The sequence below is a fragment of the Astyanax mexicanus genome, chromosome 14 (genome assembly GCF_023375975.1).
Source record: "Astyanax mexicanus isolate ESR-SI-001 chromosome 14, AstMex3_surface, whole genome shotgun sequence".
In the NCBI taxonomy this organism is placed as follows: domain Eukaryota; kingdom Metazoa; phylum Chordata; class Actinopteri; order Characiformes; family Acestrorhamphidae; genus Astyanax; species Astyanax mexicanus.
This window is the reverse complement of record NC_064421.1, coordinates 46,390,245-46,417,592: the sequence shown is the minus strand read 5'-3', so window position 1 is coordinate 46,417,592 and position 27,348 is coordinate 46,390,245. Positions and strand designations below refer to the sequence as shown.

Sequence of the window (27,348 nt, the reverse complement as noted above, 5' to 3'; positions counted from 1 at the left end):
ACAATAGAATTAACAAACAGTTTGATAAAGGCTTAAATGATAGAATGTTAAGTGAGCACCGAGCTAAGAAGCTAGCTAGGCAGGCTAGTTAACTTGGCTAACCTAAACTACAGAACTGCATCCATTTACCTTCATAATCAAAAATAAATTGCTCGAAAAAGAACTTGTATCCTTTATCGAGTTTGGCTCGTTTGGTCCTCGACAGCTCCTCGACAGTTCTGGTCACATCATCCTGCCTAAAGCGGGGAAGTTCAGCCAAAGACGAGGAATAATAAAAGCCATCCATTTTCCTAGCGGTGCTGCAAACCGGAAATACGCTTACACATCACCTCGCCCGGAACTTGACCCCTCCTCCTTGCGTGAAAGAGGTCTATTAAACAGGACTAATTACTGAGTCTGTAATGAAATGTCAAGTGATAAAATCCTCAATATGCTAAAAAAAATCACAATATTCTAAAATATTATACTTATTTTGTTTGTTTTTATGTAAACTAGGCCCCCAGAGTTTGAGCTGAAAAATGCCAAAGGTCTCTCCAATGATAAGCTTCAGAAACTTCAGTCTGAGCTTACCAAACAGGCCTTGGAAAGATGTGGTGAGGTGAGTTGTTTACACTGAACAATAGAAGCACAGCTTTCATATCAGAGGTGTGTCATATCATATTGTAATCAATATACAGACCACTTAAAAATGATGGGTTTCTTTGATTTTACCAAATTGAAAACCTCTGGAATATAATCAAGAGGAAGATGGATGATCACAAGCCATCAAACCACCAAACTGAACTGCTTGATTTTTTGCACCAAGGAGTAAAGCAGCATAACGTTATCCAAAAGCAGTGTGTAAGACTGGTGGAGGAGAACATGATGCCAAGATGCATGATTAAAAACTGTGAATAAAAACCAGGTTTATTCCACCAAATATTGATTTCTGAACTTTTAAAACTTAATGAATATAAACTTGTTTTCTTTGCCTTATTTGAGATCTGAAAGCTCTGCATCATTTAAATTTTTTTCTGCAAATAAACGCTCTAAATTACAATATGTTTATCAGGAATGTGGGAGAAATGTTGTCTGTAGTTTATAGAATAAAACAAAAATGTTATTTTTACTCAAACATAAACCTATAAATAGCAAAAACAGAGAAACTGATTCAGAAAGGGTCTCTTAATTTTTTTCAGAGCTGTATATTATCAGTAATATCATGATTTCAAGAAATACATTTTGTGGTCATAGAAGTATTTTGTCTTGAAATCAGTCTCACCCCTAGTGGTCAGTGTCTTTGTTTTATAATAGCTCCAAACACATTTAAATCAAGTGATTATGGAAGAACAAATAGAATCGATGTTCTTTATTACATATTTTAACAATATTAACATTTCTCTCTCTTTCTCTCTCTCTCTCTCTCTCTCTCTCTCTCTCTCTCTCTCTCTCTTTCTTTCTTTCTTTCTCTCTCATCCTCTCCCGTTTCTAGGTGATGATCTACGAGCTTGCAGACTTTGTGCAGAGTTTTCTGACGGAACACAACGTTCCTCCGTCTCGCTCCTTCCATGAGGAGATGCTGAAGAACCAGCAGAGACAGCAGGAGAAACTGGCTCTTGAGGAGCAGCAGAGGATCGACCAGCGGCGCCGGCAGGAGGAGCAGATGGTACCTTATCACCCCGTGACAGCTGGCCTCTTTTAAAAGATTCATTAAACATCCATTATGGATTTATTATACGCACAACACTCTATTGAAGAGCTCAGTAAATATTAAAGCGGAACTATAGCAGGAGGGTGGGCAGTGAAGGGGTCAGCATTAAGCACAGTTTGTGGAATTTTCTGCTTTAACAGGTGAGCAGAATCAGGTGTGATAGAGTAGAAAAAGCACAAAATTGGACTGGAATTGTCCACCTCTTTACTAAGCCCTAAACTAATGAAGCCCCAAAATAATATCACAATGTTTCAGGGTATTTTTTGTGATAATGATATTCTTGGCAATATTTTAAGAATATGCAACTTTAACAAAATAATAATAATAATAATAATAATAATAAAAAAAAAAGTAGTTTATCTATTTTAGTATTTTTTGCACTATAAGGCACACCGGTTTATAAGGTGTATTAAGATGGTTACCACTAGTAAATGGCGCCCGACAGCGCTACACTAAGGAACCCTGAGTATTTCAGTAAGTCATGACTATATTAGCGGTTCGTCCCATTTAGCTTGTTTTAATTTGGTCAACGTTTTAATAAGGAATATGCCTTATAGTGCGTAAAATTTGGTAAAATTTAGGGATGCACTGATGTGGGAATTCTGGGCAGATGCCAATATCCGAAATTACACATGTATATATGTGTCGATGCTGATATACACATTTGTAGTTTGTAGTACACAAAAATATATTTTTTCAGTATACAATAAAGGTCAAGTAATGGTTTAAAATATTAATTAAATTACCCTATGCTTATGAAGAAAAGAAGGAATTAACGTCCAATACCAGTATAATTCCAGTATAATCAGCGTGCATCCCTAATAAAATAATAAAAATTAATAATGAATCAAAAATGAACACAAAGGTAACAATAAAAATTCTTCATATTGCATGCATTCATATTTAGTGCATGCATGTAAACTGTAATTACAGTAAATAGCAAAACAAATACAATGCTTTCTACAATATTGCTACTATCACAATATGGAGTTTTTATGTTTTGTGTTTGGTATCGCAATGAAACTCATGAAATGCTAGCATATGTTAGCCTAAAATACCCCTTTATTCCACAGAAACTGGCTTAACTCCACCACCTGTTTCCCTGTTGCATATTGTATATAGTAATTCTACAGCAGCAGTGTAAACACAGCTTTAACCAAGCCAGGCTCTAGTTGCAGAATTAAAATTTCTGTACTTTGTCTCGCTGTGTTGATCTTCTAATGAATGTTGTAATTTGTCAACAGCAAAATGAGATACTCGCTGAAATCCAGAGGCGAGAAGAGGAGAGGCGAGAGGAGAAGAGGAAGAAAGAAATGGCCAAGCTGGTACGACTTCTGTTTTTATGTGTTTTTACATACTTTACAACTGAATGAAATGTTTGAATGATTACATTTGATCAGAATCTGTGGTTCTGAATGGGATATTTTACTAAAAAAGGTTAAAATAAAGGCATCTTGAGCGACAGATGCTGTTTATATTACTAGATAATTACTACAGGTTAAACTAAGGTCATCTCTGCTGCTGCTCCATCCTAAGTTGTTTTCATTCTAAAACCCAATTTCTGCATCTAAAACCTCAACTTCTGCATTGATCATACACCGTAGCCTATGCATATCCAGCGAGAGTTTGCTGCACAGCGGATTGTGTTTATACTACTGCGTGCGTGTATCAGCGGCTTTGCGTTGCTCTGCAGTTTAAACTGCGAAAGCGAAAATATTTTGTCGAGAACACAAGGCTCGGTAGGCAGCAGCAGCTGTAGTCACATTTCCAGAAAGGTGCTTATCGTAGGTTATTTATACTTCTGCGTAGGTTACATTTACATTTACATTTATGGTATTTAGCAGATGCCCTTATCCAGAGCAACTTACAACAGTGCTTCAAAGTTACTTAAGATATCCAAAGCTAGTTTGTAGACTAGGATCAAGAGATACATAGAGCTTAATCATGTTAAGAACACGCAGAAATTGGCAGTATAGGCACCGAGGATTTCCTGAGTTCGTGAAAAGTGCAGCACATTTATTAGCATTTATTGTGAAAGCAGCAACATAAACCTCTAATCTCTCCCGACTGCAGGAGCGCGTGGTGCAGCCGGTTGTGGGAAGCCCAACTCTGAGCAGTGCTGCTTCCCCTGGACCTCCCATGGAGTCTGCAGACAACAGGAAGAGTTCAACAAACAGGCGTCGGACCACCTCCAACAGCAGACACAGGTGAGGATATTAAACCCCCCTTATCTCTTCACACTACTGTTTATAGCAGCGGTTAATTTAAGAAGCAAATGGCCTGGTGATACAACTGTGTTGAAATGTAGCAGTGAACTAAACACGTACTGTAATTTATAATTTATACATACAGTAAAATCAACCTTTTTACATAAGGCCAGTTAAGTTAAGATTAAAGTTTCGTGCATTAGAAATGAAAATAAATATAAATAACAAATATTTTTCCTGTATTTTTTGCTTGTAAACGGGTTAGATTTGTCCTTAACGCAACAGGAGGGTTAAGTAGCAGCATTTAAAAAAAAGGTAATCATAATTATATCCATGATTTAGTCACAGAATATTGTTGTGATTTATTACAATACTTTTTTTAAAGGGAATAATACAAATCTTTCTAACATAGATTACTTTATTCACATTTAAATACCGATTATCAGGAGCATGGTTCTGAGGAAAAAAGGTGTTATTGATCATGAATAATCAAAGAATTCTACTGTGATTAATTTGATACTTTTTTTTTTTTTGTTCTGCTCGTCAGGCGAGACACTTACAGTGAAGAAAGTCCATGTCTTCATGAAGCCCTGCACTTCAGTAACAGTGCTGTGGGAGAGGTTCTCGTTCACAGAGGGAAGTGCATAGGTAGGATTTCTTATTTAATCTCTTATACATCCATGATTCACTTGAAACAGTGACCATAGTGATAATTAACTAAAGCTTTAAATGAAAGTCACTGTGGAGTTTTGTTGATAGGTTTGTTCTATATCTGTGTGTCTGAGGTGAGAGTGAGAGACTGGGCCGGAGTGTGTATCATGCTCTCAATGCCACATCTGGAGAGTTTGCTGTTGTGTACGAGTGGATCCTTCGCTGGAGCAAAAAGATTGGGAAGTTCTTCACCAGCCAGGAGACGGAGAAGATCGAGAAATGCAAAAAACAGGTATGTCCAGGTTACCCATATACTAGTGCATCTTAGAAAATTACAATATCTTTAAAAATCCATTTTATTTAAGTGATTCAGCTCAAAATGTGAAACTCGTATATTACCAGGCCTGCTTCGAACCCCAGCTAGCACTGCTGGAGCAGTATTAGCATTACCCGCTAAGCGCTACCCATTCGGCTGTTTAGAGTTCAGTATTATCGGCCTGTAGTCTGTTGCTAACCCCAGCTAGCACTGCTGTACCAGTATTAGCATTACTAGCTAAGCGCTAGCCATTTGGCCGTACAGAGGTGAGTATTATCGGCCTGTAGCCTGTGTGTTTTCTGTGTTAAACCAAGGTACCGCTAGCTAATATTCGTTCTTGTTTACTGGGACACTCAGGGTTTTTCAGTGTAGCGCTTTTGGACGGCAGTTAGGCGGCATTAGCGGTTAGATGCTAATACTAATGCTAATGCTTCAGCCTTAGTGGTAATCTGTAAATTTATGCTAACTCTAAATAAACTGAAGTTCTTTACTCACCAAAATAAGCAGATTTCAAAAACATTGGTGTATATTAATATCTAATATAATCTAAGCTAGTCTGCCTTATAATTCAGTGTGTGTGTTTAAACATTGATATTTATTGTATGTTGATGGGGAGCTTTATAATCCGGTGCGCCTTATAATACGATAAATACGGTATATAGATGTATTACACACAAAGGGGGCTATTTTAAGAGTTTATTTATTTTATTTTATTTTTTTTATTGGCTTACAGCCAATGAAAAGCCAAAAATCAGTGTCTCAGAAATTTGAATATTATACTTTTAGCCGTGTGGTCAGTGTGCCAACTCCTGCTGGAAAATGAAATCTGCATCTCCATAAAAGTGACTATTCCATCTAAGAAATGTGAGGCCAGTCCTAGTACCCAGCTATTCACATAGTGGTGCAAAAATGTTGTGCAACATTCATCCAGATTCTTCCTTTCTTTTGGCTGTTCCTTCCAGATTCACGGAGCTGAGAGTGAGCTGAACTCCCTGCTGAAGCTGCAGCACCCCAATCTGGTGCACTACCAGGCCCTAAGCTGCACTGAGCGTGAGGACTGCCTGGTGGTGAATCTCCTGGCTGAGTACGTCCCCGGGTGCAGCCTGGCCCACAGCCTCTCCACCAGCACTCCAGTGCCTGTAGACGAGCTGCGTCACCACGCCACCCAGCTGCTCTCCGCCCTCGACTACCTCCACTCCAACTCTGTGGTCCACAAGCAGCTCGGCGCCTCCTCCGTGCTCCTGGACTCCCAGGGTAACGTCAGGCTGATGGACTACAGCTTGGCTAAACGGTTAGCTGAGGTGTGCAGGGAGGACGTTTTTGAGCAGGCTCACGTGCGCTTCAGCGAGGACACTCTGCCCACGCGGACGGGCAAGAAAGGGGACATCTGGAGCCTGGGGCTTCTTATTCTCGCACTTAGCCAAGGACGAGAGGTCCACGAGTACCCGGTTACTGTTCCCTCCGGCCTGCCTGCTGACCTGCAGGACTTCCTAAAAAAGTAAGTACTAAAGTGCACCAGATTATTAATAAATGTCTATTATCTGGTCTATTTTCCTACATAAGGTGCACTGGATTATAAAAGGCACATTATGTGACACTAGTAAGGAACAGTGGTGTCACCATATTTCCTTTCTAATTTAGCAGGGCTCACTGCTCACCTCTCACCGGGTTAACTCAAAGCTAAGCTAAGTAAACAAATCTGTAATTCTTAAAAAAAAGATATCAAATAAGTGCTGGATGTTAATCTACACAGATTTCTCTCCTGAAAACTGTTTATTTAGGTGAGTAAATCCCATCAGTTTATTTACAATAAGCTTAGATTTCCAGATTTCCTCTAAGGCTGGGTGCAGCAGGTGTAAACACGAGGCAACCGCCTCAGACAGCCTGTCCAAAGCTGTGCACCTCAGTTTTGCGCAGATATTTCCAGTTACAGCTGAATCCATGCTTTTAATCCCAGAAAAAAACGCTTTTATTTATGTTTTTAAATAATCAATTTAAATGCTTAAGTATCGTTGTTTTGCTGTTTTGAGTTTTTGAGTGCTTAGCTGACTGTAAGGCGCTGACTCAGCTCCCGGTTGGTCCACATCTCTGGCGTGAGACAGCGCGCGGGTGGGGGCGGGGCGTGTTACGTCACGGGTCCTGCAATGTGTATTATTGCGATATATATCGCAGAAAACTAATACAATGCGATGTAAAGTTTTTCCAATATCATGCACCCCTTAAAACCCTGACAGCTGTAGTTGCTTTTCGGTTAGGCAATTTTTTTATAGTCTAGTATTCATGTTGGTGTATCCTTTACCTGGATATACTCGAAGCTTTATTTCAGCAGAAGATGAAATAGTATTATAGACGGCTGTACCCAGCTGTTGGGAGGAAGTGGCAAGGTGTAGGAGGCTGAATCGTTACCTAACACCATAACAGGAAGAATACATCCTGTATGTGTTCATCGTCTCAAATACAGTAATGTCACTGTTTAAAATAAACCAAAACAAAATAAAATAAATAGCTTCAGTAGGGATGGTGTTCTCTGGTGAATGCCACACCAGCAGTGCTCTGGATCAACAGCAGACTGGTTGCTCTATAAATAAAGAGAAATCTCTAGAACTTTCTGTATCAGTGCTGCCAGGATGTGCTCTGCTGCACTGCCTGTTTCTCTGTAAGGCAAAGTTTGGACCTACCTGTGTGTTTACTTTTGCATTGGCAGGAATTATAGTTTGTTTTTAAAGTTAATGTAGATTAGGCTGTAGAGTGTGTGACCCTGTTTCACTATGTGTTTGCACTGGCATGTATTTGTGCATATATTCTGCTCTGGGCTGGAACAGACCATAGATAAACAAGACAATTTCAGAATATTTTATGGCATTTTGCGATAATGAAATTCTTGATGGGGGAGAAAAAAAAAAAAAAAAAAAAATATATATATATATATATATATATATATTTTTTTTTTTTATATATATTTTTTTAAGAACGCACTTTTTATTGCACATATGATATGATATGGTACACCCCTACTGAGATATAAAAAAATTTCAAGACGTTTATCAGATTTTTAACGGAATTTATTGATCCAGAATGTCATGATGATAATAATAATAATCATACACTCCAAATATCTCCATATATCCAGGATTAAATAAAATAAATGATACTGGACAGATACAATCTGTTTATAGTAGATATATAATAGGAAATGAGAACAGTGTGAATTTTTATTTTATATTAATTTTATTTCTTTTGCTAAACCAGAAAAAAAAAAAAAGTAGTACCCTGATGAGGTGGCACGATATTTCAGGGTGTAATATCATTGCCGCATATGAAATTCATGTTTAAATTTTATTTAAAATTCTATCTTTTTCTATCTATTTTGCTCTATAACTGGGACTGTTGTGAAAGCAGTGTGTGTATGATCATGTCTTACCTTTTGTAGGTGTGTTTGTCTTAACGATGCTGAGCGCTGGACCACGCAGCAGCTGCTGGACCACTCCTTCCTCCGACCACCTTCACCAAAGAGCCTTCCTCCCTGCCAGGAGCCCAGTCCAGAAGGTCTCTCTCTCTCTCTCTATATATATATATATATATATATATATATATATATATAAAACTCACACACACACTGTTCACACCTGAAACTACCCTGCAGAGGTAGTGCAGCTTACGTTTAGGTGCGCTTAATAAATTACGGTATTTGTAAGAACGATTATAATGTTTTTAACTTTAAAGTTTTTAAAGTTATAATGGTTATAACTTGGACAGTATCAATAAACAATTACTAATGTTTTTTTTCCTCACAGACTTGGGTGTGGATTTTGCGTCTACGGTTATTCCACAGGCCCATCTCCTCGGGGGCCCTTTCAGTACAGTGGTGCCGAAACAGTTCTCCCGTTACTTCTCTGAGTTTGAGGAGCTGCAGCTTCTGGGGAAAGGAGCTTTTGGAGCCGTCATCAAGGTGATCAATCATCTGATCTGCTGCTGTATTGATTTACTGTGGGGAGTAATAATATATTTATATATATTTATATTTTTTGTGTGTTTGATGTTCAGGTGCAGAATAAGTTGGATGGCTGTTACTACGCTGTGAAGCGGATTCAGGTAAATCCAGGAAGTAAGCAGTTCCGCCGTATTAAAGGGGAAGTGACCCTCCTCTCTCGCCTCAACCACGAGAACATTGTCCGCTACTACAACGCCTGGATCGAGCGGCACGAGACCCCCTCCACCGGAGTGCTGAGCAGCGACAGCTCTGAGCCTCCCAGCACTCCCGAGCGTCCGCCCGCCCGACGCCGCGTCAACGAGCTGGGGCTCCTCGACAACGTGGAGGACGACGCCCCCCCACCGGCTCTGGCCAGCTCGGTGGAGTGGAGCACGTCTCTGGAGAGATCGTCCAGCGCCAAGTGCAAGACTGCTGACTCCAGTGACGATGATGATGATGATGATGATGATGATGACGACGATGAGGAGGCAGATGTGTTTTGTCCATCTTTCCTGTGAGCTTTTTTTTTGTGCATGTTTTTTTTTATTTATTATTTTTTTTATATATAACCTGTTAGGTGTGTGTGGTTTTATAATCTGTTAAAAAAAATATTAGAAATATTAGTTAATTAGTTAATAATAGGGGCTGCACGATATATCATTTAATCATCGTCATCGTGATGTGCGCATGGGCAATAGTCACATCACAGGCCGTCTGATGTCACTTAAGGCAAATAAATCAAACATGTTATGTTGCAAAGTTTTGATTCTTGACATAAGAAGAAGTAGATACACAGCGCTGTCTCTGTGTCTGTGTGAGTGACAGGCTGGTGCTGCCTGAGAAGCTGCAGGGAGGGGCATGGCCTCCATCCACTTGGTTGGGCATGTGTGGAAAGCTGTGCTCCTCAGTCCAGCACAGTTTTGCCGTGCAGATATTTCCAGTTACAGCTGAATTCACGTTTTTAATCCCAGAACAATGCTCTTATTTACCTTTTAAAAAGCCATTAAATGTCTAATTAAGGGCTGATTAGTGTTGTTTTGCTGTTTTTCTCTGGTTTTGAGTTGAGCTTGTCAGCTCTTGATTGGTCCAGACGCGAGATACGAGAGCGCATGGGTGGGGGCGGGGCTGGTGACGTCATGGGCCCTGCATATATATATATATAGTATTGAAAATGTAATAATTTTGCAATATTGTGCAGCTCTAGTACAATCTAGTACAGAGAGCATGGCCAACTATGCTCTCTCAGGGCTCCGGCAGTTAGTGCTGATGGCAAGCTGCATGACCAGGATTTGAACCTCTCAAACATAGGGGCAGCGCTTAAGTCCTAAAACACCTGGAGCCCTGTAGATAAAGCATTATTAACAAGTTGTAATGAGTTCTAACCACATTCAAAATTTCTTAAATGTTTTTTTAATTTGTGAATTGCGGTCATGCTGTTATTATTGAGCTGATTGTTTTTTTTTTTAACAACAGTCCCTCGAACAGCGACTCAGAAAGTGACATTATCTTCGACAACGGCGACGCCAGCAAGGACAGTGTTGTGCAGGTCAGTAAGTCTTTATTAACTTTTACTGTGGAATTCTTCTTTTTTTTCTGATTGTTGGTAATTAAGTTATATTTTTCATGTGATATATTTCAGTATATTTGTGTGTGTATCTGTATTGTACAGGATGAATTAATGAAAAAGAAAGCAGTGGACACAGCAGAGAGCACTGACTCTGAAAAGCCTCCCCTTATTGCACATTATCTGTATATACAGGTAAGTGGATGCAGGTATATAATTCAGTGAGCTAGGCACTGTTTTAGGAGCAAATCTGTTTTTTGATGTATATACAGTACCAGTCAAAAGTTTGGACACACCTTAGTTCAGTGTTTTTTAATTATTTTAAAATGTTCTGCATTGTAGATTAATATTAATGTCATCCAAACTATGAAGAAAAACATGGAATTATTTAATAGAAAATGAAAGTGCTAAATCAACCAGAATATGTTTATTTTAGATTATTGCTTAGATAGAACCAGTTTTGAACATCTCTGCTGGATTTTCTCAGTCAGCTTTATGAAGTAGAGTCACCTGGAATTCAGGCTTTGAGTTAACAGCTGTGCTGAACTCATCAAGAGTTAATTACATGAATTTCTTGTCTCTTAATGTAAAGTTTAAGAGCATCAGTTAGAGTTAGAGTTAGAGGTAGAGTTACAGGTATACAGTGAATAGTGAATATTTGAGTATTGTTCTAATCCAGATTATGAGAAGCAAGAACTACTCAACTAAATAAAGGGAAAAAAAAATACTTTAAGAATTTTGAAAAATTGCAAAGTGCAAAGACCATCAAAACATTATGATGAAATTGGCACTCATCAGGGAAAGAAGACTAAAAGTTTATCAGAGTTACCAGCCTCAGTAATCGCAAGCTAACATCACAGATGAGAGCATCTAAAAGCTTCTTCACAGAGTATTTTGGTTTGTTTTTAACACTTTTAAGTTACTACATGATTCCTTATGTGTTCCTTCATAGTCTGGATCACTTCAGTATTAATTTGCATTGTAAAAATGAGAAGGTGTGACCATACGTTTGACTGATACTGTGGATAAATAGTTTTAAAAAACACAGTACAGTACTCTGTATAAACAGTTGACATTAGGACATTTATAAAGTTTCCGCATGAACCTCTTATCTGCGTGCTTTGTCTGTACAGATGGAATACTGTGAAAAAAGCACTTTAAGAGACACAATTGATCAAGGCCTTCACCGGGACTGCAGTCGCCTCTGGAGACTCTTCAGAGAGATACTGGATGGCATTGCGTACATTCATGAACAGGTACTGTGAGTCTCTGAAAGCAGCACATGCTAGCCGTGGTTAGCACCAGGCTACAGGCCTATAATACTCACTTCTGAATGGCAAAAAAGCTAGTGCTTAGCTCGGTTAGCGGCTAATGCTAATACTACCTGTTTACCGTGTTAAAACAAGCTTGTAGCCCTTAGCTTGAAGCTAATATCGCCCTGGCTTACCGGAACATTTAAGGGTTTCTCAGTGTAGCGCTGTCGGATGGCATTAGCTGCTAACCACAGCTACTGCTAGCCACTAATGCTTATGCTAGCCACCCAGTAGTGAAACCTGCTGAATAAGAAGAAAAACGTGGCATCACCCCTCTTCCTTACTAGTGTCTCATAATGTGCCTTATAATCCTGTGCACATTATGTATGAAAATAGACCAGAAAATAGACGATTATTGATAGTGCACCTTTTAATTTTGTGCGCCTTACAGAGTGAAAAAGAACAACCAGCAGTAGCGACAGGCAATTTTGACACAGCGCAGCAGATCCACAAGGCTGGGTTCACCTTCAGCGCGGGGGCGGGGCAGATTACAGCGGAAGTTGGGGTCAAACTTGGTGGCGTAATAAATTTGCGTTGAAAAAATAACACTTTTTGATTCCAAACTAATCACATGATTAGTACAAAAAAATGGACAGTCCTAGTTAAAAGCCTTACTGCAGCATTTTGCACCAAGTGTAGCTTAGCAACCAACGAATGACCAGCACCGATGTATAGTGAATTACAATAATCAAGCTTTGTTAAAATAAATGTAAGAATTACTCTCTCAAACTAAGTCAGATCAAGATAAAAACTTAACTTTGGATAGCTGTCTGTCTTAGTTGGTAGAAACTGGATTTAACTACTGCCTTTATCCTTTATTTACTGCCTTTATTGCCAAGATTCTTGCACCTTAACAATACATAAATTGGGTCATTTAAGTAGAAATGCCTGCAAATATCATGTATGTATTTATTTATTTATTTATTTACCTCCTCCCTTCTCTCTGTCTTCTCAGGGAATGATCCACAGGGACCTGAAACCCGTCAACATCTTCCTGGACTCTCATGATCATGTGAAGATCGGAGACTTTGGATTGGCTACCGACCACCCAGCTACTGCGGTACTACAGGAACTACGCTGTTATATGTTTTCTAATGTACACCTTCAAGACGTTTGTTTTAAAAACATGCATGTGCATGTGTCTCTTTCCTTACAGGCCTCAGAAAAGCTGGAGATCGATGATAATAACTCAGCTCTGGTCTTAAAATCAGACCCAACAGGTAAACCCAAATCAAATAAGTAACTTTTTAACTCTCTAACTCGGGCGGCACGGTGGCGCGGTGGGTAGCACTTCCACCTCACAGCAAGACGGCCTGGGTTCGATTCCCGGCTGGGGCGTCCCGGGTCTTTCTGTGTGGAGTTTGCACGTTCTCCCTGTGTCTGCGTGGGTTTCCCCCGGGTTCTCCGGTTTCCTCCCACAGTCCAAAGACGGCACGTTCAGGCTGATTGGGACTTGATTGAAATTGCCCCTTAGGTGTGAGTGTGTGAGTGAATGTGTCTGTGTGTCTGTCTGTCTGTGTCTGTCTGCCTTGCGATGGCTTAGATCGTAGAACCTTGTGAGTAGACAGTACCTTTCCTGCCGCGAAATAGCCGCCGAGCTGATGTGGCGTTAAACTCGACTACCCAACCCAACCCAACTCTCTAACTCTTTTTTTCGTTCGTGTTTTGCTTATAAACTCGTGGATAGTGTGTGTTTTGTACACAATTAATTTTTGTCTTTCTTTTTTTTTTATTTTTATTATTATTAATTTTTTTTCGTCCTAATCAGGCAACATGACGGGAATGGTTGGCACTGCGCTGTATGTCAGCCCAGAGGTCCAAGGAAATACCAAAGCCACCTACAATCAGGTTAAATTCAATTTACTCCTCATTTCTATTTCATTTTTATGGTATTTTAACAGGTTATCGTGTGTTTTTTAGAGTTTCTTCTGCAAATGATAGTTTATAATGTATTATTCATTATTATAATGTATTTTTTTAGAAAGTGGATCTGTTCAGCTTGGGCATCATCCTGTTTGAAATGTCCTACCGGCCAATGGCTACAGCTTCTGAGCGCATAACTGTCCTGAGCCAGCTCCGAAAGGTCAGTTTATACAGGCTTATTTTTTTCACAGAACACGCTTTGCAATACGTAATATCAGTTTAAATAAGTTCTGTCAAAAGTGCAGATTAAAAATGTTTGATGTTTTATGCTTAATATACAACTCTGGAAAAATCAGTGTGTAAGACTGGTGGAGGAGAACATGATGCCAAGATGCATAAAAAAACTGATTAAAAACTTGGGTTATTCCACCAAATATTGATTTCTGAACTCTTAAAACTTGAATTATGAATATGAACTTGTTTTCTTTGTATTATTTGAGGTCTGAAAGCTCTGCATCTTTTTTTTTGTTATTTCAGCCATTTCTCATTTTCTGCAAATAAATGCTCTAAATTACAATAATAATATTTTTATTGTAATTTGGGAGAAATGTTTTTCGTAGTTCATCAGAGAAATAAGAGAAACTGAATTAGAAACTGATCTGGTCTCTTAATTTTTCCAGAGCTGTATATTCATAAGTAGAAAGCCACATTTTATACATTGATGGTAGTAAGTTTAAAATTTATTTTGTTTTAAAAGAGAAAGAAGAAAAGTAGCCCTATCTGTGTGAATTTTTAGGTAACTGTTTAAATACTAAATACTAATACTAAATGTTACAAAAATGTCAAATTAGTGTACACCAAAAACCTTCCTGGTCTCTATATAGACAGATACGTATAAACAATATTTTTCGCTTAATAAATGATTTAAACGTTACACATGTATGAAAAGAAACAAGATTGAGATCGAGAAGATACAGCAAAATAAACCCACCCTACTGTATACAGTGCTTTGTAAATACATTCTCCTCACTGGACTGTCAATAAAATACTCATCTTGATCCCTAAAAAAGTACCAACAACCCCAAGGCCTTGAAAGAGGTCATATAGGTTATTAACAAAAAAAAAAAGAAAAATAAATAATTATATAAAACTATTTAAATAAACAAATCCATTGATTTACTATTAGAGGTCTTCTGGTAGCATAGTAACCTGTAAAATAACTGTATAGACTTTTTAAGGCTTCTTATTCTCTTTTTTTCAGGAGTCCATCGACTTCCCTGAGGATTTTGGTGACTATGAGAGTGGAGCACAAGTGAGTTTTCTTTTTTTCTTTTTTTTTTTTTTTTTCCACACAGATCTACTTTATGTAATCTGCAACATAAACTTTTTCCATTTAATTGTGCTTACATGTAAAACTTTTGGTGAAGTTTACAAGCCAACTCACATTGTTTAGTTTAGTTTCAATATGCAATTGATGCAAAGCTGTGAAAAAACTGCTCTGGCCGTTTAGTATTCATATTTAAAGCTGATGTCTGTAAGTTTTGGGATTTGGGGGATTTAGGTTCCTCTCTGGTGAGAGTGGGTAATTGGAGAGAGAGAGAGAGAGAGAGAGCTCAGTCAGAAACTTCACTCCTTCGTTTCTTTGGTTTTGCTATGAATGAATGAACTACTGAGCTCTGAGTTTCCTCTTCTGAAGTCTCCATTGCTCCACCAGCCGCTCGTGTTCAGTAAAACTGAGCCTGATCCTCTTTTAGGGGCTGTACGTGTGACGTAAGTACGTAAAGACGCGCGACGTGGCCAGAAGAATTGCAGTACATTTGGCGATTACTGGGCACTTAATGCTGTTATGAAGCCACAACCGCACAAACGATGGGCAGTGTTTTAGTTTAGGCCTTATTTGTAAAAGTAGAGTGTTTGAAAGGCCCGTTTTGAAATAACATGGTTGTTGAACTTAATATAAACTTAATAATTATTTCTGAAATGCTCTCTATATTCTCTGTTTTTTTGTGCGTATAGAAGAAAGTTATTTGCTGGTTGCTGAACCACGACCCCGCCCGGCGGCCCACAGCGGTGGAGCTTCTGAAGAGCGACCTCCTCCCGCCTCCTCAGATGGAGGAGTCCGAGCTGCACGAGGTGTTACAGCACACTATGGCCAACGTCATGGGCAAGGCTTACCGCACCATGGTCAACCAGCTGTTCTCCCAGAACCCCTCCCACGTCATGGACTACACCTACGATATAGACATGCACAAGGTAGCGTGAGCTACTGTATCTGTATCTGTATCTAACTCTGCAGAAATCTCTCAGCAGGTCTATAGATCTATAGGCTGCTGTCTAATATGTTCAGTTAAGGGTTTGTGGTTTTAGGCCACATTTATGCAAACATTTTTACTTTTACAAACACGTTTTTGTATAGTTCAAATTGTCGCTTATTATCGTTATCGTCCAAATTACAATATACGACTTTAACTCACGCATTTTTAAATAATGCAAAACATTGCTTATTTTTGCTATCGTCCAAATTGCAATATAAAACTTTTACAAACACTTTTTTAATAATGCAAATGATCACTTATTATTATCGTCCAAATTACAATATAAGACTTTTACAAACACGTTTTTGTATAAAGCAAATTATCGCTTATTTTCGCTATCGTCCAAGTTGCAATATAAAACGTACACATTTTTTATCAATGCAAATTATCGCTTATTATCATTATCATCTCATTTACAATATAAATCTTTTACAAACACGTTTTTAAAAAAATGCAAATTATTGCTGATTATCATTATCGTCTAAATTACAATACAAGACTTTTACAAACACGTTTTTGAATAATGCAAATTATCGCTTATTTTTTGCTATCGTCCAATTTGCAATATAAAACTGTTACAAACACTTTTTTAATAATGCAAATTATCGCTTATTATTATTATCGTGCAAATTACAATATAAGACCTTTACAAACACATGTTTGAGTAATGCAAATTATTGCTTATTATAGTTATCGTCTAAATAACAATATAAGACTTTAACTCACACCTTTTTAATAATGCAAATTATCACTGATTATAGTTATCGTCTAAAATACAATATAAGACTTTTACAAACACTTTTTTTATCAATGCAAATTATCGCTTATTTTCGCTATCGTCTAAATTACAATATAGGACTTTTACAAACATATTTTGAATAATACAAATGCAAATTATCGTTTATTTTCGTTATCGTCCAAATTTTAGAAATTATTAAGATATTTATTTATTATTATCCAGACCTCACTAACATTTAGTGTGGCTGAATGCAGTCAAATCCTCACAGGAATGCTCCAAAATCTAGTAGAAAGAGAGACTTATTTTAATACCTTTTGATTTTTGGAGTAAACCAGTTTCCAGTTTATTATGACTGGATCAAAAGCTTCCTGTTTTTTTTCCTCCAATAAATCATTGTTTGTAGCTACAGGCAGATTAAAGTTCTGCAATAGAAATGTGGTCATGCATGAGATCTCAAGTCTATGAGATCAGACTCATTTATTTGCGCATTGTTTCTTACTCACCCCTAGATGTCACTGTAATCCTGCACAATATTAACCCAGTTCTACTGTCGTCTATCCTCCTCATCTGGTCTACGTGTTACCAGATGTGTTTACTGAACTCTAGCACTGCCTCTCCTCACCCTGCCAATGATTTGTGTTTCTCCAGGGCAGTTTCAACATCAGCAGCGCCAAACTGCAGCAGTACGTGTACGAGACCATCACCAGAGTCTTCAGAAAACACGGTGAGTGATTCCCACTGTGAGCTAAAGTGGGGTTTGGATCACCTGCACACTAAACCCCTTTCATTTAAGTGTATTAGATCATCACACTCCTACACCTTCTACAAACGCCTTATAAAACACAATATAAATGTAATTTCACAGTGTACAATTATTCACAATATTTATTTGTCTGATTACACTTTACTGAGAGTCCTAAAAAGTTTGAATGCAAAGAAAAAAAGCTTTATGTAGCATTTCAAACTATATACAGCATATTATCTCAGGATTTATTGTAATTTTAAAATAATTGGAAACCTCTGGAATATAATCAAGAGGAAGATGGATGATCACAAGCCATCAAACCACCAAACTGAACTGCTTGAATTTTTGCACCAGGAGTAAAGCAGCATAAAGTTATCCAAAAGCAGTGTGTAAGACTGGTGGAGGAGAACATGATGCCAAGATGCATGATTAAAAACTGTGATTAAAAACTAAGGTTATTCCACCAAATATTGATTTCTGAACTCTTAAAACTTTAAGAATATGAACTTGTTTTCTTTGCATTATTTGAGGTCTGACAGCTCTGCGTCTTTTTTGTTTTTTTTCAGACATTTTTCTGCAAATAAATGCTTTAAATTTCAATATTGGTGAACTGTGAACAATATTAATTTTAGCCAAACAAACCTGTAAATAGTATGGTGCTGGAGCAGCATAAGCATGAGCCTCTAACCGTGCTATGCTCTAGCTCTTTTGCCGTTTAGTGGTGAGCATATCAGCCTGTAGCCTGCTGCTAACCCCATCTAGCACTGTTAAGGCAGCATTAGCATTAGCCTCTAGAGGTGAGGGGTGAGCATATTGGCCTGTAGCCTGCGGCTAACCCTGGCTAGCTGGAGCAGCATTAGCATCAGTTGCTTACCGTGCTAAGCACTAGTTTTTTTTTCAACCTGTAGCCTACTGCTAACCCCAGCTAGCACTGCTGGAGCAGTATTAGCATTCGCATGAGCCGCTAACAACACTAAGCTATAGCTCTTTCACCGTTTAGATAGAAACCGGGTCAGTGAGTCTTTTTTTTTTAAAGCTTTAAAATTCATGTATTATAAAATATATATAATATATTTGGAGACCAAATTTAATCGAGTTGAGCAAATGTTTAAGCATATAAGCTTACATTACTGGTACTTATGAGACTCGAGACTGCAGCAGCATTAGCATTAGTCGCTAACCACGCTAAGTGCTAGCTCTTTTGATGTTCAGAGGTGAGCCTATCGGATTGTAGCCTGCTGCTAGCCCTGGCTAGCACTGCAGGAGCAGTATTAGCATTAGCATGAGCTGCTAACCACGCTAAACTCTAGCTCTTTTGTTGTTTAAATATAAACAGGGTCAGTGAGTCTTTTTTTAAAGCCTTAAATTTCATACATCATGAAATCAAATATTTGGAGACCAAATTCAATTGAGTTGAGCAAATGTTTAAGCATATTAGTTTACACTACTGGTACGTTTGAGGCTCGCTCTATATAGCTCTCCATAGCATGTAGCAATGAGTATTACTCCACAGGGCGTTCAGACCGTGGGGTACTTGTCTGTAAGTTATTAGGCCTCAAGTGTAAATGGAGGACATGTGAGGGAAATGCCACTGTCTGTTTCCAGTTGCCGAGGGGTCAGAGACGGAGAAAAGGCCTGTTTTTGTTGCTCGATGCTTTTTATGGGCTCAATAAAAGAGAGTTAAAAAGAGCTCTGGAATTGCTTTTGTTTATGGTGAATTATACAGCTAGTGCATTGAGGAGATTGGAATGTATGGTGTGTGTATCCTGTCACGACAGACGGTTGCTGTTCCTGTTGGTCTGAGGCCATTAGGTTTGACTGTGGGATGTTTTGTATCTCTGGCAAAACCTCGTATTTGTTCTGTGTTTGTTCAGCTTTACATGCTGTGCTCGTACCCTGTGTACCTCCATCTGCCGTGGGTTGGGTTACCCCGCGTGTTATGACGAGAGGGAATTGGGATTTGGACGCTCGGCTCACCTTTCCGTCCTAGATTGGTGTTCTAGGAAGTCATGGGAAGGGTTGCCAGTTTTAACAGGATGTCCTCATCGTTGTGTTAAATTTAGGAACGGTTTAGGAAGTACATTGCTCCTAAATTACTGTATTTTTGGCTCTTAAAATCCTTTAATTTTCCCAAAAATCATCAGTGTGCTTTATAATCCGGTGTTTCTTATGTATGAATTCTATCAGTCAGGTATTAAGGAGCAGTTTAAAGCCAGGATTTACAGTTAGCATTAGCGTCTAACCTCTCTAAGCGCAAGCTATTTTGCTGGTGGAGCAGCATTAGCATTAGCGCTAAGCACTAGCTCGTTCGCCGTTCAGAGGCAAGTGTATCAGACTGTAGTCTGTGTGAGAGATTAACATATTAAAACATGCTACATGGGTTGGGCCGCTATCTAATATTGCCATGGGTGTTAATGTAGAGCTGTCCTCTAATACATGAAGTGAAGTCAGCTCCGCCTCTTTTTGAACAGCTGCTGATAGCTGTAGCATTGCCGAGTAGCATCACAGCACAGCGCTAACGCTCGGAGGAAAGCACAGCGACTCGGTTCTGATACATAAGCTCACAGGTTTCAGCCTTGTGCTGATCCACATCACCCTAGGAGTGATTAGGGGAAAGAATAGAGGGCCATCTACTGTACTGTACCCACCCAGAGAGAGAAAGCAAGGCCAATTGTGCTCTCTCAGGGCTCCGGCAGCTGATGCCAAGCTGCTGGATGGGATTTGAACCAGCGATCTCCCGATCATAGTTTACTGAACCACTCTTACTCCCACCTTGTCCTCAATGAGCAGTTGATGTTTGCTGAAATGTCCAGATATTGTACAAGATGTGCAAAAAAAAGGATTGTTTTTGTTTTATACTACAGCACCCAACCTCTGTCTTTGACCACTCTCTCCTGTACAGGTGCAGTAAGACTACAGACTCCACTGTTTCTGCCCAGGAACAGGAAGTTGTATGAGGGCTGTGAACTGGCCTGCTTTATGGACCACAGTGGTATGTTGGTCACCCTGCCCTATGACCTGCGGGTGAGTCCACAATCTGTGTTAATCAAAGACAAAGACAACATAAATATCTCCTGAGGTCATTGTTAGACACTAGGGGTGTGCCATATCGTTTAGTACCCAATAATATTGGCAACATTTTTCAATATTTTTAATGATATTGCACGATATTTCAGGTATATAATATCACCCACCCCTAATTATCACATCAGGGTACTACTTTTTTCCTGTTTTAAAAAAAGAAAAATTCACCCTGTTCTCATTTCCCATTATATATATATATATATTATATATCTACTAGAGACAGATTATATCTGTCAAGTATCATTTATTTTACTTTAATCCTGGATATATGGAGATATTTGGAGTGCATTATTCTTATTATTAGTATCATGACATTCTGGATCATTGACTTCTGTTACAAATCTGATAAAATATTATCTTATATTTTTTAATATCTCAGTTAGGGGTGTGCCATATATCATATCATATGCAATAATAAAAAAAAAAAGTAATTTTCATTTTGTTGCAGTAGTGTATTCTTGAAATATATATATATATATATATATATTATTTATTATTTTTTTTTAATTCAGAGTTTTGTCATATCAACCATGATATATCATGATATTATTTTAGGACCATATCGCCCACCCCATTAGACACCATCATATTTATATTTGTAAATTGGTGCCTTAATATTTCTGAATAAATTTGTTACTAAGGGTGCTTTTACAAAATCTCAAAATTCTAAATTTACATATTTGACGCAACAATTCTTCAATTTTACGTCACATTTTAAGAAATGTAGACAATTCTAAAGCGTTTTTAACTTAAACCTTCTATTCCCACAAAGAGGCCCCTATTGTAGGGCAATTGTTGCCTGTTTAAACACTGAAATGTTTGGGTACACTGGATAAGCACGGTGTTCTTTCCAGTACAGGGACTCCCAGTCTGCAGGGCAGTAAAATAACCCTCTACGTAATACCATATTATCAGTTTTCCAGTCTGAGAGGGGCTGTAATTACTGAAACAGTACGTTCAGTTTTATCTACAATTTGTCTTTCCTTTATACACCAGTCCAAAGTGTTGCTTGACAGAATTGTGACTTGACTACTTATGAGTGCTGATCTAGAATCTGCTGATCTACACTGTAAACCCATACGTGGTTTGAACTCAAAGCTAGCTGAACGTTTGTGGGCACATAAACTGTACTATTCAAACTGAGATCTTTGAGTTGAATCAACTTATAATATCTGAGTTTAGTCTGTTTTGCCATTAACAGCTTCTTTTTCATTGGCTTCTGTCACAATCTATTTGCATACTGGGTGTGTCCAACAGTTTCTGACTAACACTCACCATCAGTGTGTAGTCACTCCCCCTGGGCTATCTTACAAATAAATCAAGTTTTCCTTTAGTTGTAATAACTTGATGTTTTAATTTATGCTAACTCAAGTTTTTATTCTCCATTGCTTAACTTTTTTAAGGCAATCGGAAGTAAATTTAACTCAAAAAATTTGAGCAAACCGGCTGCCTTAAAAAAAGTTAAGTAACTCAACTTATCCGGTCTTACAGTATGACAAAAATAAAAAAGTTCAATCAACTTTCCCTTTAGTTGTTATAACTTGAAGTTTTCTTTACCCATTACTTAACTTTTTTAAGGCAACCGGTTTCCTTAAATTTTTTTTAAGTAAATTCAACGTATCTGGGCTTACAGTGCCAAATCTGTTCTGTTTTTATCTTATTTATTTCTAAATTTTTTATACGTCAGCTCACAGGCATCACTCTAGGAGTGATGAGGGTACAGAGGCCAATTGTGCTCTTGGCAAGCTTGGCCAATTGGCAAGCTGCATGACTGGGATTCGAATCAATGATCTCCTGATTATAGTTACATTGCTTTAGACCGTTGGACCAGTCGAAGCCCTAGAAGTTCAGAAGTAAATTAAATTATTTTCCACTCCAACTTCAACTCCAAGATCAGCTCTACTAGTTTGACGAGCTTTGTGAAGGATTTTTCATATGTCTCAATCCTTTTATTCTCCTTAAAACCTGATTTATGTGTTTTAACCTTTACCAGCATACTTGTAGCTGGATTTTAGAAAATGGGGTGGGTTCACTCTGAATCCTCTGAGGTGGTCTGTGGGTATCGTGCCACGATTTAATGCATAATTAGGGAAACCCCATGAGCAATTTTGGATTAATTTGATGTAATACTTTATATAATTAGCTTCAGTGTAGTTTGTGAACGTGATTAATGAGATGAGTGGCTACTCCACTGCACTCTATTGTAGTTCAAGTTTAAAGTGAAGCACCAGCAGATTCTGATCCTGCTCTAAATTTTCACACATAATATGGCCTTGTCATTTACATTTACTAAGACCTGCTGCTTTGATCTGATTAATCATGGAGTAAATACACTTATTATATATATTTTTTAGGACAATTTAATAATGGGTGTAATATATTTCTAAGGGTGGGCGATATGGCTCTAAAATAATATCACGATATTTCAGGGTATTTTTGCGATAACGATATACTTGGCGATATAGGAAAACTAAAATAATTCATTCATTTCAGGACTATAGTATAATAGTATAACAGTATAATCATAATGTGGCAAAATAAAGAATATAGCATAAAATAATATAATGCAGCAAATAATATTGCAGAATATTTAGTGCATGAATATAAACTGCAAACTAAAACAATTATACAATAAATACACCTAAAGCTTCACAGTGAATAATAGACTACTTTTAAGACAGAACAGCCCTATTATCACGATATGGATTTTTAATATCATGATATTTCTGTCTCACGATATATTGTATAAAATATAATATTGCCCACCCCTATATATTTCATAATGGTCAGCTTTAATTATCTATTACTGTAGTCAGATCCTAATGTATTAGAATGAGAGGTGTTCCATTTAGTATATTTTGCAATTTTATCAGTATAGTTAATATTAATTTAATAATGATTTCATACCTAGTTTACAGATTTTTTTAAATTGTTACATTTATATACTTAACAATATATATTATTTTTTTTATTATACAAATTAATGTTTACAGAATAGATTTTATATTTAAAATTGTTCTATTTATACAAATCTAACATTTATCATAAGTTAATTTCATTGAAATTAAATTATTAATTAAAAAAAATATATATATAAACCACTATTCCTAGGTTTTCTCTTGTATCTCAGTTTAATGTCTGACTAACTTTTTGATCTTTTGCCAGGGCGGTGTCGGGTAGTTCTCATGCTCTTTTTCTCTTTTCCTCAGGTCTCATTTGCCAGATTTGTGGGCAAAAACAACGTCTCACATGTCAAAAGGTAGTTTCCTTTTTTAATAACTATATTTCATAGACCTCTCACTCTCATATACTGTGTTAGAAAAGTATTACACAATATAAAATACTATTTGTTTTTGTAAAATGTGCAGCCAAACATAGTTCATAATGAATTGGCCGAATATGGCTATAGATGGTGGCTGCAGAGGAAAAAATAAAAATTCACCATGTCCAAATAATGTGTCCTTTTCTGGCTGGGATTAAAGTGAAACTTAACGTGAAGCATTGCTCTGTTGCCCATGAGTGCCACTCTTACAAAATTACATGAGTGGAAAACATTCAGATAGATGTGAGATATATGAGTCACATTAAAAAGAGTGTGCAAACAGCTGAAACTAAACATCGGATCTGGTGAGAAAATTTAGATTTGGGCCACTTTTACCTGCTTTGTGTTTTTTTTGTTTTTTTTTTTGCAATGATATAATTTCATTTTCATTTTGTTGCAGTAGTGCATTCTTGAAATTTATTATTATTATTTTTTTTTTTTCAATGTTTTGTCATATATTACCATAAAACAATCATGATATTGCTTTAGGGCCATATCGCCCACCCCTATTATGCAATTTTTAGAAGGAAAATATATCTAAATATATAACTAAAATACATGCAGCTGCAATATTACAGCTTCTACTAGGGGTGTAATATGTGGGGTGTAAATGTATTAAAACAAGTTGTATCACTACAAAATGTGGGACTACAAAAAGAGCTTCTTTATGATGAAAAAGTTTCTCACAGGATTTAGAAACTATGGTGAGAGAGATTGTAAGAACCCCTAAGGTGGTCTGAAGCTGGCGTGTCATGTTAATAAGATAACGGAGAAACCCTTTGTTCATTCTTTATTAACATCTTACTGTCCTTTTACCTGCAGTGTGGTTTATAAGCCTGATTAATGGCGTTTCATTACATTCCCACTTGTTAAGACTAAGCTCTCTAAGATCCTAATCCTGTTTTAGGTACAGTATTGAGCGAGTGTTCAGGCCTCGTAAGCTGGACCGAGCTCACCCCCGGGAGCTGCTGGAGTGCGCCTTTGATATAGTGGTGCCTGTGACGGGCAGTCTGCTCCCTGAAGCTGAAACCATCTACACCATATCTGAGGTGATCCAGGAGTTCTGCGCTCTCCAGGTAACTGACCCATATACAGGAGTTAGACAGTGAAACTTAAACGCCTGCCTCATTTTAGTGTTGGAGGTTTCATGATTAAATTGGAGCAGCCTGGTGTCCAATCTTCATTAATTGCACATTTCACCAGTAAGAGCATAAAGAACAGTGTGAAGGTTCAATTAGCAGGGTAAGAGCACAGTTCTGCTCTAAATATTGCAGGACCTGCCTGGCAAAATGTTTTTCATTTTCAGGAAATTACTGACTCCTATTACAGGATTCATAAACATATGCCTCAGAAAAAGCAAACATCCTCCTGTACAAAGGCTACCGTCACCGGAAATAGGTCTGTTAATGTTTTTGTGTTTCGTGCTGGTTGGCAGGAAAGGAACTACACTATCTACCTGAACCACACCAGCCTGCTGCGAGCTGTTCTACTGCACATTGGAGTTCCAGAGGACAAACTGAACCAGGCCTCCAATATACTGTGTGATGCCATGGTGAGCTCAGACGTGTGTGCACACTTACATACGTATGTATATATATATAAGTTATCAGCAGCAGAGGGAAGCTGTAAGATATGAAGTGCTGTAAGATTTTGTGGGAAAACAAAACTGCACTGACTTTAGACTTGATAATAAAACACAGTGGATCCAAACCTCCAAACCTTCACTGATTGGTGGAAACTTCACACTAGATCTCAAGCAGTTTGGACTGTGTGTCTCTCCACTCTTCCTCCAGACTCTGATCCCTTGATTTACTTAAATTTACTGATGATCAGTGATGGTTTAATGGAGAGTCATGTCTGTCATCTGCAGGTGTTGATCCACTGTGTTTTATTATCAAGTCTAAAGTCAGTGCAGTTTTGTTTTCCCACAAAATCTTACAGCACTTCATATCTTACAGCTTCCCTCTGCTGCTGACAACTTTTATGGAGATGCGGATTTCATTTTCCAGCAGGAATTGGCACACTGCCCACAAGTTAAATAATAATATATAATAAGTTTCATTAAAATTTGTCATGAAAATGTGCCTTAAAGGCATGGAAAAGTCCATAAAAAATTCATGGAAGTGTATGAATTCTATATTTTAGTTATGTTTATAAACTCCATGTTCTAATCCTCTGTATCTTCAGAGCTTTATTAAGCCATTATAATTTAATCAGCAGTTTGCAGTTTGTTCCCAACTTGAAGTTCATTGAGTTCACATTCTGATGACATTTTGAGATCTTCCTCCAGGTCTCATAGTAACACAACTTGGACCCTCTCTCTTCTCCACAACACAGAGTGAAAAGCTGACAAAGCGCGAGGTGGAGGCCAAGTTCTGCAACCTGTCCCTGTCCAACAACAGTGTAGGTCACTGCAGACGCAGCTCGTGTTTCTTCATGTTCCTTCATGTTTCCTACACTCTATATGCATATCGGGTCTAATGAAAGTGTCTGAAAGGCTTTTTATTAATCTGATTTATGCATCTTTTGTGTGTCGTTCTAATAGTTTATATGTATTTATCTAGTTGCAGACGCTGTATAAGTTTATTGAGCAGAAAGGGGAGCTGCAGGAGCTTGTTCCCCTCATCAACTCTCTGACCAAGCAGAAGACAGCAGTGGTCACTCAGCTGGCCAAGCAAGGCCTGAAAGACCTGGAGGAGCTCACAGGTCTGCTGAAGAAGCTAGGAGTTAAACTACAGGTACGACTGCTGGAGAAATGTAACACCTGTCATTTTAGTGTGGGAGGATTCATGGCTAAATTGGAGCAGCCAATCTTTAATCCATTAATTGCACATTGCACCATTAAGAGCATGAAGAAGAGTGTAAAGGTTCAATTAGCAGGGTAAGAACACAGTTCTGCTCTAAATATTGCAATGCACACAACATTATGGGAGACATACCAGAGTTCAAAAGAGGACAAATGGTTGGTGCACGTCTTGCTGGAGCATCTGTGACCAAGACAGCAAGTCTTTGTGATGCATCAAGAGCCACGGTATCCAGGGTAACGTCAGCATACCACCAAGAAGGACCAACCACATCCAACAGGATTAACTGTGGATGCTGTAAGAGGAAGCTGTCTGAAAGGGATGTTCAAAGGGGTGCTAACCCGGATTGTATCCAAAAAACTCCATAAAACCACGGCTGATCAAATCACGGCAGAATTCAATGTGCACCTCAACTCTCCTGTTTCCACCAGAACTGTCCGTCACCACAATAAATTATTGTGCTCTAAAACCAGGTGTTTTACTCATATTGTATATGGCTTGTTTATGACTTCACTGATTTTCTGCCGATGGGCACAACCAAGGTTTTATCAGCAGTGACCTTCAGCAGGAACAGTCTGTTTCTGTATCTCGTTCTCTGGAAACGTACAAAGCACATAACTCAAAAACAGCAGCCTGACAAACACACTTCAAGGCCTGAGAGCGGTCACACAGACCCAGCAGAAACAGCAGTGTATTTTCCAGTATAGGGTGAAAAATTGCCTCCTGAAATAAAAGACCACTTAAAAATGTAAAGGTTCTTTGATT

The 27,348-nt window shown here is 38.1% G+C and overlaps 1 protein-coding gene across 1 annotated transcript in view; it reads left to right on the top strand.

The window, feature by feature from the left end:
- The window catches only part of eif2ak4 (eukaryotic translation initiation factor 2 alpha kinase 4), a 49,217-nt gene that overhangs the window by 2,620 nt on the left and 19,249 nt on the right, over positions 1 to 27,348 (top strand). Inside the window, exons 3-28 of the mRNA XM_022672596.2 lie at positions 496 to 598; positions 1,472 to 1,645; positions 2,935 to 3,015; positions 3,764 to 3,897; positions 4,445 to 4,545; positions 4,683 to 4,840; positions 5,827 to 6,362; positions 8,295 to 8,410; positions 8,659 to 8,813; positions 8,909 to 9,348; positions 10,308 to 10,380; positions 10,504 to 10,593; positions 11,532 to 11,654; positions 12,667 to 12,771; positions 12,868 to 12,931; positions 13,480 to 13,559; positions 13,693 to 13,794; positions 14,836 to 14,886; positions 15,591 to 15,827; positions 17,277 to 17,352; positions 20,276 to 20,397; positions 23,667 to 23,716; positions 24,687 to 24,855; positions 25,215 to 25,331; positions 26,117 to 26,182; positions 26,344 to 26,517. Coding sequence (XP_022528317.2) covers positions 496 to 598; positions 1,472 to 1,645; positions 2,935 to 3,015; positions 3,764 to 3,897; positions 4,445 to 4,545; positions 4,683 to 4,840; positions 5,827 to 6,362; positions 8,295 to 8,410; positions 8,659 to 8,813; positions 8,909 to 9,348; positions 10,308 to 10,380; positions 10,504 to 10,593; positions 11,532 to 11,654; positions 12,667 to 12,771; positions 12,868 to 12,931; positions 13,480 to 13,559; positions 13,693 to 13,794; positions 14,836 to 14,886; positions 15,591 to 15,827; positions 17,277 to 17,352; positions 20,276 to 20,397; positions 23,667 to 23,716; positions 24,687 to 24,855; positions 25,215 to 25,331; positions 26,117 to 26,182; positions 26,344 to 26,517 — 3,697 coding nt within the window. The remainder of the gene's footprint in view (positions 1 to 495; positions 599 to 1,471; positions 1,646 to 2,934; positions 3,016 to 3,763; positions 3,898 to 4,444; positions 4,546 to 4,682; positions 4,841 to 5,826; positions 6,363 to 8,294; positions 8,411 to 8,658; positions 8,814 to 8,908; positions 9,349 to 10,307; positions 10,381 to 10,503; positions 10,594 to 11,531; positions 11,655 to 12,666; positions 12,772 to 12,867; positions 12,932 to 13,479; positions 13,560 to 13,692; positions 13,795 to 14,835; positions 14,887 to 15,590; positions 15,828 to 17,276; positions 17,353 to 20,275; positions 20,398 to 23,666; positions 23,717 to 24,686; positions 24,856 to 25,214; positions 25,332 to 26,116; positions 26,183 to 26,343; positions 26,518 to 27,348) is intronic.